The 12,531-nt window shown below is 41.5% G+C and overlaps 1 protein-coding gene across 1 annotated transcript in view; it reads right to left on the reverse strand.

Annotated features, from left to right (window-relative positions):
* Mecp2 (methyl-CpG binding protein 2) overlaps positions 1–10,481 on the reverse strand; it is a 76,326-nt gene extending 65,845 nt beyond the window's left edge. Inside the window, exon 1 of the mRNA XM_038316400.1 lies at positions 10,312–10,481. Within this exon, the coding sequence (XP_038172328.1) occupies positions 10,312–10,397 (86 nt within the window). The 5' untranslated portion in view covers positions 10,398–10,481. The remainder of the gene's footprint in view (positions 1–10,311) is intronic.
* Positions 10,482–12,531: the final 2,050 nt, after the last annotated feature.

Here is a 12,531-nt window from a genome sequence, read left to right on the forward strand (position 1 = left end):
TACTCAGTATTGGGATTACAGATATGTGCCACTATACCAAGCTAGCTAGTGGAATCAATGAAATTTTAACAATCAGAAACACAAACACTCATTAATAGAAAAACAGTTAAATGAATTACAGTAAATCTCATAAATAAGACTATTTAATCCCAACAGTTAAAAAGAATGGCATGGTTCTCTATGAACTAATTTCAAATAATCTCTAAGATACATTAATAAAAGGCAAGCCTTTGCAACTGTGTACCATATATTAAAGTTCAGATAAAAGATATATTCCCACACACTCGTGTGTAAGCAGACACAAAATACATAAAAACATATGCATAAACATTCAGAATAAGGCACTAGACCAGTCAAATTGACAGCCAGCAGAATAGTGGTTTAGCAAAAGGTGGGCATAAAGGAAGAAAGTGGAATGTTCATCGAGCACAAAATTGCAGCTTTATTTGAAAAAAAAAAAAAGATCTCAATATGGATGGCAATAATAGGTGTACAACAATCTGAACACACTAAATGGCATGGTAATCATTTTAACATAAAAGTTAACATGGCAACTTTTATGTGTATTTTGACTAAAACAAACTTAATATATGCTGGATCTTGTGGTACATGTCTGTCAGTCCAGCAAGGAAGGCAGAAAGATTACAAATTTAAGGCTAGCCTGGGCAACTCAGTGAGATTTTTGTCTCCAAATATACTTAAAAATTTAAGATTTACTGGCTTTATGTTTATGAATGTTTTACCTGCATGTATGTATGTGTACCACATGCATGTGTGGTACCTACAGAGATAAGAAAGGATTCCCTGGAACAGGAATTATGGATCGTTATGGATGCTAAGAACTAAACCTGGGTTCTCTGCAAGAGCAACAAGTGCTCTGAATCACCGAGCCATCTCTCTGGCTTCTTTAGACACACTTTAAAAAGGGCCAGAGCCCTTATAGCCTTAGCTGACCTAGAGGTCTGTCTCTTCGGCCTTCCAAGTGCTAGGACTAAAAATGTGTGCTACTACACCTGGCTCTTTGAAAAATTCAACACACACTCTTCTACACTCTTGCCATTTTATCAAAAACCTGCTTTTGTGAAGATCTGCTGTGTTCAAGTCTTGTGAAAGCACTGTAGCCCACATCCATGAAGGAGAAAATGCCAGTTCCTGGTCTTAGCAATGCCCCTAGCTCAAAAAAGCAGGTACTCAAAACAGGTGAATGAATAAATGCTAGCTGAAAGGACCACCATCAAATTCCCCAAATTTCAGGAAAAACAAAACACAGCTTTACAGAGAAAATAGGAAAAACGTAAGAGATACTTTGTTTATCTAAAGAAAACAGCATTTGATAAATCTGAAAACTGAATGACTAGTTCACCCAATGACTAAGACAAAACCAAGTGTTTTCTAGAAACCATCCCACCACCAAACAAAATACAAAAATCAGTATTTTTTAAAACACAGGGCAACTTTAAGAGGGAAGCGGGTAATAGAACACATATGACATGAAACCTCTTGGGTCTTCTACAGACAGGACTAGCAGGCCAAGGCAGAAGAACAGGAAAGGGAAAAGGGAAGAATGAGCAACAGAACAGAATACATATGAAAATACCATAATGAAACCATCATTTTGTAAGCTAATTTAAAAAAAAAACTAAGGGCTAGAGAGACATAAATAGGCATGACACCAATTCTAATGATCCCTTAGTCTCTTTAGTCTAAACCGTACACACACACACACACACAGAGAGAGAGAGAGAGAGAGGGAGAGAGGGAGAGGGAGGGAGAGAGGGAGAGGGAGGGAGAGAGAGAGAGAGAGAATATTATTTTTTTTAATTTTTTGTTTTTCCAAGACAGGGTGTCTCTGTAGCTTTGGTGCCTGGTGTCTGTCCTGGAACTAGCTCTTGTAGACCAGGCTCGCCTCAAATTCACAGAGATCCACCTGCCTCTGCCTCCCTAGTGCGCTGGGATTAAAGACATGTGCCACCAACACCCAGTTTTTTTTTGGGGGGGGGGGAGAATTTAAAAAACAAATTTAAAAAGGAATGTGAAACCCATGAACTTATGGTGTACATTAAATATGTATATATTATAAACATAATACACCAGTTTTTTCAGAAAGAAAATGAAAGTGAATATCAAATAACTGAGTAGAAAAAAAAACTTTTAATTTTATGTGTGTTTTGCCTGCATGTATGTTTATTCCCATGTGCATGCCTGATGCCTATGAAGGCCAGAAGAGACCGATCCCCTGGAACAGTAGTTATGCCTGGTTGTGAACTATGGGAACTGAATCTAGGCCCTTTGTAAGAGCAGTAAGTGTTCTTTTTTTTTTGAGACAGGGTTTCTGTGTATCCCTGGCTGTCCTCCTGAAACTCTGTAGATTGAACTCACAGAGATCCATTTGCCTCTGCCTCCTGAGTGCTGGAATATAAGGCATGTGCCGCCACTGCCTGGCCATGCAGCAAGTTTCCTTATGTTCTTAACCACTAAAATATCCCTGTAGCCCTCGGAAAACACTTTTTAAAAGCAAAATAAATCCTAAATACTTTTAGTAAGTACATATTACACATGTATGTACTACAGTGCATATGTGTAGGTCCAAGGACAACTTGCAGAAGATGGTTCTCTTCTACTACATGGCTCTGGGGATCAAAATCAGGTCATTAGGCTTGGTGGACCTATCTTTAACCCATTTAGCCAATCACTGGGCTGCCTGAGATTTTATATAGTAGAAAGACAAGCAGTATCAAAATCCATGACAGAGTAGGAAAATATCTGTACCATGACAAAGAGTTAAAATCTTTAATATATTAAGAGTTCTTAGAAAGATTAGGTATTTAGTTCAGGGGCTCTAGAAAGTACAAGGCCCTGGTTTCTTAAAGATCCACTTAAAAAGAAGTATCTTGGGGATCTAGAGAGATAGCTTAGCATCTAAAAGCACTTGCTGTTCTTGCAGAGGACCTGTGTTCAGTTTTTAGCACTCATGTGGCATGGCTTACAAATGTCCATATCTGTAGCTCCAAGAGGATCTACCTCTGGCCTCTGCAGGTACCTGCACTCATATGCACACATATCCCTAAAGACACAAACAGAAAGACATACTCACACAGAATTAAAAAAAATAAAAATACTGTGATGGAATAATGAATACAGAAAATGAACACAAAAATTTACATAGGCCAGATACAAATGGCCAATGATTACTGAGTTTTAACTTTATTAATAATGAAAAGAGAACTGATTTAAAACATCTATCTTAATTATAAAGCCCAAGAACTGAGACAGCCATTTGGAAAGGTGATGTGCCAATACCTACCAGTACCTTCAAGTCTAGGCAGCCATTCTTCAAAATGACTAGCTCATGAAGTTCTACAAAGTATTATCATTTTGGTTTTTTGAGACAGGGTCTTACTATGGTAGCCTTGGCTAGCCTGGAAATCGCTATGTAAACTAGGCTGGCCTCAAACTCACAAAGATCCATCTACCTGCCTGTACTTCCCAAGTGCTGGGATTAAAGTGGTATACCACCATGCCTGACAACTTTTTTTAAAGGAGAAAAGATATGATATTCTTTACAAGTAAAGACAAATTCTATTGTTCAAACTCATATGTTTGTTTTTCTCATTTACTAGTAATATTTTTAATAAAAAATTATCCACCTTCTCTATATTTCTATGTAGAAATGTGTAGTGTCATTATTACCTTTTTCATAATGGCATTTGCAAACTGAGAAAAATACTATAAAAAAAAACACAGACCACTCCCAGTTCAACATCTACCAGAAGAAACCCATCTTTGCTGCTATTACATTTAGTCTGCAGAATTCCTGAGACAACGCACCAGCCATATAACTCCCACCAGCATAAATATGTGGAACACAAAGAACAGAGCATGCCCTATCATAGTAAGTAGAATGACAACTAAAGTCACAGGATCAAGAGCGGAACCAAACCTGGGACCTGGAAGCAGTGCTAAGGTCTTCATTTCCTTCTATTCTCCTCCACCTAAAACTAACTCCCCCAGATAAATAGGCTATTGAGTATGAGGTAATGTGTATGTACACAACAGCTTTATGAAGTATAATAAATACTAGATATACAGAAAAGGCTACTTGGGGGTCTGGGCTGGAAGCACAATGCAGCATGTGTGAACAGTCAACATTTTCTTTTGTAGAAAATGGGAAAAATTTAAATGGAATTATCTGTTTTGTCTCACAGAAATTCAGGTGACAAAAATATCAAATGTGGAATAACCACTGATTTAAAAAAAAAAAAAAAGCTTGAGGCATTTGTGCCTGATAATGGATGAGAAATTACAGAACAATTCACTCTAACAAAACTAAAGTCAACACAATGGTACCACAGTACAGCAGGTCTGTCACCTAAATATTAGGTCTATAATTACTTGGCTCTCCAACTTTTCCAAAAGCACCTATTCTGCTCTAGAATCACAAGAGCTGCACATATATCTGAGTGCACTCCATCACAGGAGCACAGAAAACAAGCACCATTAGCTACAGTTTCCACTGTTCTGTGACACTTTCAGAAGGGTATCCTTCTAGGAGACCAAATACCAGTTCCTATATCTGAAAATGCAGTACACCACCAGTAAGTCATTTAGCCCAAACCAAAGCAAAGAAAGTTATCATGCTGAAGACCACTAGGTAAGAGCAGCAGCATAGGTGAAGAGCTCAGGACAAGCGCTCTCCTGCTTCAAGGTGAACTGAAGCTGCAAATCACCAGTTCCAGCTCTAATCTGACACCCACCCCCAGATAACATTGTGACTACCAAGTAACTCTACCCAGACTGAACTGACCTTTCAGGGCTCAGGGAAGTGACTTTTTTTTATTATATGGCACAGTTTGGCCCAGTTATGTTTTTCATCTTTGGGGTACTTTTATACTGTCCAAGAGTAATATATATCTTTTTTTCCTTTTTTTTGTTTTGTTTTAAAAACAGATGGCCAAACCAGGACATATACTAAAAAAAAAAAAAGGAAGGTTACTTACCTGAGCCCTAACATCCCAGCTACCATGGAATCCTGTTGGAGCTGGTCTACAGAAGCAAGGTGTATTCTGGGGAGTCACATGTCACATCAAAGCAGGAACTGGTGAGTCTGTATTTTTATGGAGCCTAAAACAAAGAAAATTGTAAGTTGAAAGTCCCCATTGAGCTGCACTTTTTTCCCAAGGCTTTTGGGACATTTTGAAGATAATCACAGACAAAGTACTATTTTACTTCCCAGCTCATCTAGTTAGAAGCAAAGAATAAACTGCAAATTACTGCCACGTGACACAGAATGCTAAAATAAAAACAAGATTTATGCATGTCAGAATCAACACTATCAAAGGTCTTGACACCTCTGGGGAACACTTTGAAACTACAATGCATACCACAAGTGGTGATTTCTGGTATTTCTTCTACCACATCATACAGGAAAAGTCAAGGACAGAATGTGTTCAAGAGTTTAGGCAACATCAGAACATCACCACAAAAAAAAAAAAAAAAAAAAAAACCACACCAAATCCAAAAGCCAAGTCTCTCTTCTGCTTCCAGCAGTCAAAGCTGCAAGGAACTGTTCTAATATCACACAATTTCACCTTGAGATAAAAGACAAAAAGCACCAGGAGAGCCAAAGCTATCATCCAAAATAGAGAAGTCCATCTCTAACCAATTACTTTAAGCCCCTCAAAGCAGTAAATCTCAATGTCTATAACATATTGTATTAATGGGTCTTTTGACTTTTTTGTTATTGTTTTTAAATTTTTTTGAGATATTTATTGTTATTTTATATGTATGAGCATTTCTCTAAAAGCATGTCTGTGTACCACCACTTGCATGAACTGCTTGCTGAAGCCAGTAGAGGCCATCATATCCCCTGGGACTGGAGTTATAGTGATCCTCTATGAAGGTAATAGAAATTGAACCTAGGTCTTCTGTTAAGAGTAGCCAGTGTTCCTAACTGCTGAGCCATCTCTCCAGTCCCTGTTGTTGCTTTTTTAGGCAGTTCTGTTATATAGTTCAGGGTGTCTTCAAACTCAGATCTTCCTGCTTCAGCCTGTCTTGTTTTTGAACACATGTTCAAATAAGGACATTGCCATCAAGATAAACCATCACTTCCTTGTTAAAACCTAAATTGTGCCATATTAGCTAACAGATACCTTGCTCTCCCAGCAAAGATATCACTAATAGAAAAGCTTACATTATACAACTATTATAGTCACTCATGGAGTCAAATCCAGATGAAGGGCAACAGCAACCAAGTCCTTGGCAGCTGACTACCAGTTCCCTAGATGATGCCTACAGTTATCTTTTAAGGCTCAGTAAAACCTCTTAATTGTCATAATTTAAGTCATGGAACACTTTGAAATCCCAAAGTTAATATTTTTAAATACCCGCCTAATAAAAATCAAACCAATACCTTGTTTAGGAGGGCCTGCAAAGTCACAAGTTCTCAAGAACAGTTTTACCTACATGCAATTTTACTCGTGTTTGTTTGTTTGTTTGTTTGTTTTTGGTAGTGTTGGATCTGAAATCAGTGACCTCCAGGTGCAAAGCAAACACTTTACTACTGACTAAGCCACGTTTCATTAGGAGCTGAACTAAGCTTTATTCTAAGCTCTTAAAAAGTTTGAGATCTTTAACTTAAGATTTCACAGGGAAAAAGTTAAAAATGAGTATAATTAGGTGAAAATCCAACAAAAATGTTCATGCTATAATACCTCCAGCCAAGATAAGCACATTTTTACTAAGGCTTGGTCAATAACAAGAGTTCAGACATCCATAGTACTGGCAAAGAGGTACCACGTGCTAGCAGAGTGCCAAGAAGAAGGATAAAACGCCAATGTTTATTCTGGTCATACTGCCCCCTTTAACATGGGAATAGGCATGTCTGCCTTCTCTCAGAGTCTTGCTATCACTCAGTCATCCCACATACTAATCGAGTATTTAAGCCATCACACACAAATCAAACTTTCAATGGAAAATGTTACTTGAAAGATAAAAGCAGAAGACAATTGTGGAAACGAGAAGAGCACACACATCTTCTGTATAAGCAAGCCCCAGAAGAAGGGAACCATTGACATTAGTCCTTCCTGAAATGATGAGTAGGCAGTGTTCTGATTGGACAACAGCAGAGTGACTACAAAAGGCTGTGGTGGGCACTGTTCTCTACCCAACAAAAAAGATAGTTTCTGTCAGCCACACAGCCTAGTCTGCACAGGTGTTACCAGAGCAGGTGATGAAAATGAGGTACTTTGCCACTTCCCTGGAATTCTCCAGTAGAGGCTGTGCTTAAAACATTGGTTACTACAAATGTCATTGTCCACGATTCTGTTTCCCAGAGGTAACTCAAACAGCCTGGTGATAAACTGTTCTTGGCCAATTAAAAGATTATCACTGACAGTCACCTTTAGGAAACATAAAAGGTTCCAGGATACACAGTTTACCATGCAAACAAGTTAACAAGTTTACCACTGCTGTTCTTTATTCTAGGTTAAAGAAACAAACTTCTCAGGAGTGCTTGGGTGGAGTTGGGGCACTGGCACATGGGACTGTAGTCGGTTTTTCTTTCAAACTCCATAGCTTTGCCTCCCTGCCCCCAGTAGATTAGGCCTCATAGAAGCAGATCAGGCAGAGGGAACAACTCTATCTGGAAAATATAAACACAGATTGCAAAAATGGATCATAACCTTCCAAAATCGTTGTGGTCTATGTGGTGCCCCAGATGTACCTCAGGATTCAAACAGCATGAAAGAAAGAGTAGAAAGCTAGGAATGTAGCTCAGTGGTCGGGTGATTGCCTAGCATGCACAAGGTCCTGGGTTTGACCACCAGTACAACAATAACAAAAAAGAAAAAATTCTCAGAGTACAACTGACTACATGATGCTTTCTTCCTAAGTGAAACAAGGATCTGCTACTGTAGCTTTAAAACATTTAAGGCACATTCTCATGGAAAGGAAATAGGAATATGTGACAGATCAATGTTAGCAAGAAAACCATACAGATTCTTCAAACTCTTAGGATACACAAACTCAACTCTCAAGGACACACTAACTTCAGATGTCACCAGGCACTTTGGAAAGAAACTGTATTCTGGAAGTTGCTTACACTGTTTGGAGAGCTAGAGGTACAACAAATAGCTAACTGGAAGGGCACCTGAAGGAAGCACACACATTGCAGAATATGAAAATAAACTAAAGATTCCAACTCTGAGTTCAGGCTCAAATGTACAAACCTTGTAATCTTTGACAAGCAAGGCTTGCGTGTGTTTGTGAAACTGAATGAGCTTTGTTGATCAGCTGCTCGGCTGCCCTGCCATGAATGGGTCATGTGCATCAACTCATTTTAGAACATTTGTACTTCTAAACTGTTTGGATTTTTTAAGGTTCTGACATATCCAGGTAAATAAATAAAAGCAAGTGTTTCCTAGGCTTTCTGCATAAGATCTGAAGTTAAAAACAAACAAAACCAAAAGCCCATAAATAAATGTATTTTTCCAAATCCTTGGTGGAAATTCCCCAAAGGCCTAAACAATCCAGACTTTATCTTTTTATAGAGATCCGGCATATTTCAAAGGACCCCAGAGGTCATCTTAATCATGTTATTATTTGAAACTGATATTCACATGACAATTCCAATCATGAACTCAAAATTCTCTTCTACAGTAATAATTACCTATTAGTACAATTTTACTATCCAGGCCCAAATTGGCTTCATTTATATAGCATAATAAAATACTTAGAACTTGTGAGAGTTCTACAACATTTCAGCCACCTCGCACTATAAATTAGTCCATTATGTTTCATGATCACCATCAACCAACCTGTATTTGATCCTGTTGTCTCACTGTTTGGGATAATGAGTCCCAACACTGGAGACAACATGCAAATGGCTCAACAGAGTCCATTTCTGTTCCTAGGAAAATAACCAGAAGCACCTTTCTGCCTGACCATGAGTCAGGAATATCAATTTTGTGGTGGAGCCCATTTTTGCTGTGATCAACCCATACCCAAACACACAAGGAACTAGCACAGTTACTCCTAGCAAGCTTTACCCTTCAGGGGTCCATACGTAGCAATGTCACACAGAGTCTTTTTTGTGAGAGCAATCTTTTTAGACTCCATAATGGCTTTAAACCTTCAGTGCAAAAACCTCAAAAATATTGTCAAATAAAAGTCACCTGTGTTTTATTTTAAGTGATTTGACTATAATCAAACTAAAGAGAATGAACTTTCAGAGATAATCTACAGGAGTCACAATGATGTGATGAACTTGCCCCATCTGGTACTGGCGATCCTGAACGCTCCAGGAAGAAGAAAGCCCGTAACATACAATGTCCCATTCCACTTATGTAACTGGATGATCGCTGGCGAAGGAAGGGGGTGGGGTGGGAAGACGCTCATATTCCGAAGCCACAGCACAGCACCCCCAAAGAATCAGAGCACCCTGAGGGCATGGTCTCAGGAAGAGCTTCAGGTGCTGAGGAACGCACAGTCCCCTTCCCACAGATGAGTTGTGGGACCCAGAACATAATGTCTAGTCCTTTATGTGGGTGGACAATAACCCCCACCTACTTGTTCCTGCCAAATGGGGAATGGGGCTAGAGAACCGACTCGCTTACAGTGGGGGCAAAAAGTCATGGAATGGGTGAGGAGGAGGGGGGAGCAAAGCCTGGAGATGGGGGTAAGAGCTCAGAAGCCCTTGTGGCGCACTCTCCCAACGGGAGGTGGACTGCGCACGCGCGGTGTGTGTGTGTGTGTGTGTGTGTGTGTGTGTGTGTGTGTGTGTGTGTGTGCGCGCGCGCGCGCGCGCGCGTGTGTGTAAATGAGAGAGGGGGGAGGGAGAGAGAGATAGAGTGAATATGTGTGTGTTGGGGGGGAGCAAGTAACGGGAGGGGGGTGCGCGAGGGAGAGGAGACAGCGTGATCCAGGGAGAGGCCGGGACCGCGGGCGCGCGACGTTGCCGCGGCCCAAAGACCCAAGAAGGGCAGGAGCGCGCGCAGCCCCAACTGGAGAACCCGGCCGACAAGGGCGCCTGCACGGCCGAGGCCCATGATGCGCACAGAGGGGGCGGGCAGCGGGAGGGCGTCATTCGAAGGTGGCTCCAGGGAGATCGCGCTGAGGACGGTCGCCAGCGACTGAGGGTGACGAGTAGAGAAGAAAGCCGCCACTGGTGGCAGAGGGAGGGGGAGGGTAGAGAGGAGGGACGCCATCCGCCAGCCTTGTCGCCCGACCCCGCGGGCCCCTCCCGCGCCACGTCCCGCCCCTACCTCCCGCCCCCCGGCAAGGGTCCCCGCCCGCGGCCTTGGCGGTCCCACTCACAGTCTCTCCTCCTCGCCTCCTCCTCCTCCGCTCGGCACGGCGGCGGCGGCGGCTGCAGCGGCGGCGGCGGCAGCGGCGGCGGCCATTTTCCGAACGGCTTTTACCACAGCCCTCTCTCCGAGAGGAGGGAGCGCGCGCGCAACCGATGCCGGGACCCCGCACGGCCGACGTCGCGCCCCGCCCTCCCGGCCAGCTTGAGTGCTGCTGCACCTGCGCGCCCGTGCCCCACCTCCGGCGCCTCGTCAAGCCTACGCTCCATTGGCTGTGGCGCCCAGTCTGGGGCGGAGCCTTAGAAGTGACGCCCCCAATTGGCAGGAGTTCCTGTCTGTTTAGGCCAGGGAAAAGGGGGCGGACCCCATTCAGTCCGGATTGGTGGCAATCGACTGTCATTTGGGGAAAAGAGGCGGCAAGGGCACAGAGGGGATGGTTTTGTGGGCCGCATTTCAATGCTAAGGTTTAATGGAGCCCCTGTGGATGCTGGCGCGTAAGAAAGCCTAGGCTCTCGGTGCCTATTAGCGCCACCCTGCTGAGCAGTTGACCCTCTATCCGCGAGCACATCCGCATCTGGTATGGGGCAATAAGCATTTGACTGCACCAGCATTTTCTTAGTATCATTTTCAGTAGAAGCAGCAAAGTTGCCTGCTGAGAAGCCTAACATTGTTCCAAGCAAAGGGACTTATTTTAAGGGGCCTACCCATTGTATTAGTTCACTTAATTTCTAGATGTCACGCTCTTAGGGCCGGCAGTAAACTCAACATATCAAACCCTGGTCTTTGCAGACTTCTACGGTAGGAAGATGGAACATGCCAAGCCTATATGAGATCTGTCATTGTTGGATCAGATGGTTAGCACTGTTTTTGAAGACGTAATAATTTTGAACCTGAGACCCAGCAACCTGAATTTAAGAGCATGATGGAAGGTTAGGTAGTAGGGAGTCAGGTAAGAGTGTCAAAGCAACCTTACCCTGATATCAGTTATCATCCAAAACTCCTTGTGCTAATCTTATACTCAACAAGAGACTTTCTAATTCAAATTGGGGTCCCCCTCCATTCATTTACTTGCTAGGCACTGTTTTACTACTGAACAAGGAGACAAACTAGAATCATGTTAAGGAAGAGTCAGACTAAACATACAAGTAAATAGAACTTAAATTTTACATAGAAATAAAGACTCTGAAATAGATAAGGTAAGTATGATAGGAGTGCTATTTAGATATCCTCTGGTTTTCGCCCTCGTGCCTCCCCCCCAATATGGGTAACTGGGGAAAACATTCTAGGCAAGTTTAAAGACCCTAAGGAAGGACTGCCTGACTTAACAAGGAGGCCAGTGTGACTGAAGAGAGATAAGTGTTTCTCTGCCATATGAGAGTCTTCTGCTGAGAATTCTGTATAGATCTGTACCCCATTTTAAAATTGGATTATTTAGTTTGTTGATGTCTGGTTTCTTGAGTTCTTTATATATTTGGAAAATCAGTGCTCTGTCAGATGTGGGCTTGTTGAAGATCTTTTCTCATTCTGTAGGCTGACATTTTGTCCTATTGACAGTGTCCTTTGTCTTACAGAAGCTTTTCAGTTTCAAGAGGGTCTATTTATTAATTATTGACCTTAGAGTCTGTGCTACCAGTGTTCTATTCAAGAAGTTGTCTCCTGTGCTAATACATTCAAGGCTATTTCCCACTTTTTCTCCTATCAGGTTCAGTGTAACTTGATTTATGTTGAGGTCTTTGATCTACTTGGACTTGAGTTTTGTGCAGGGTGATAAATATGGATCAATTTGTGTTCTTCTACATGCTGAAATCCAGTGATACCAACACCATTTGTTGAAGATGCTTTCTTTATTTCATTGTATATTTTTGGCTTTTTTGTCAAAAATCTGGTGTCTATGGGTGTGTGGGTTTATGCCTGGATATTCAATTCATTTCCATTGATCTACCTGTCTGTTTTTATGTCAATACCAGGCTGTTTTTATTACTGTAACTCTGTAGTAGAGCTTAAAATCAGGGATAGTAATACACCCAGAAGTTCTTTTATTGTACAGAATTGTTTTTAGCTATCCTGGGACTCTTCATTTTTTATTTGAAGTTGAGTATTGTTCTTTCAAGGTCTGTAAGGAATTGTCTTGGAATTTTGATAGGGATTTCATTGAATCTGTAGATTGCTTTTAGTAAGATGACCATTTTTACTATGTTAATCCTACCTGTTGCAAGGAGAGGGCCCACTT

Source organism: Arvicola amphibius, chromosome X, assembly GCF_903992535.2.
Source record: "Arvicola amphibius chromosome X, mArvAmp1.2, whole genome shotgun sequence".
NCBI lineage: Eukaryota > Metazoa > Chordata > Mammalia > Rodentia > Cricetidae > Arvicola > Arvicola amphibius.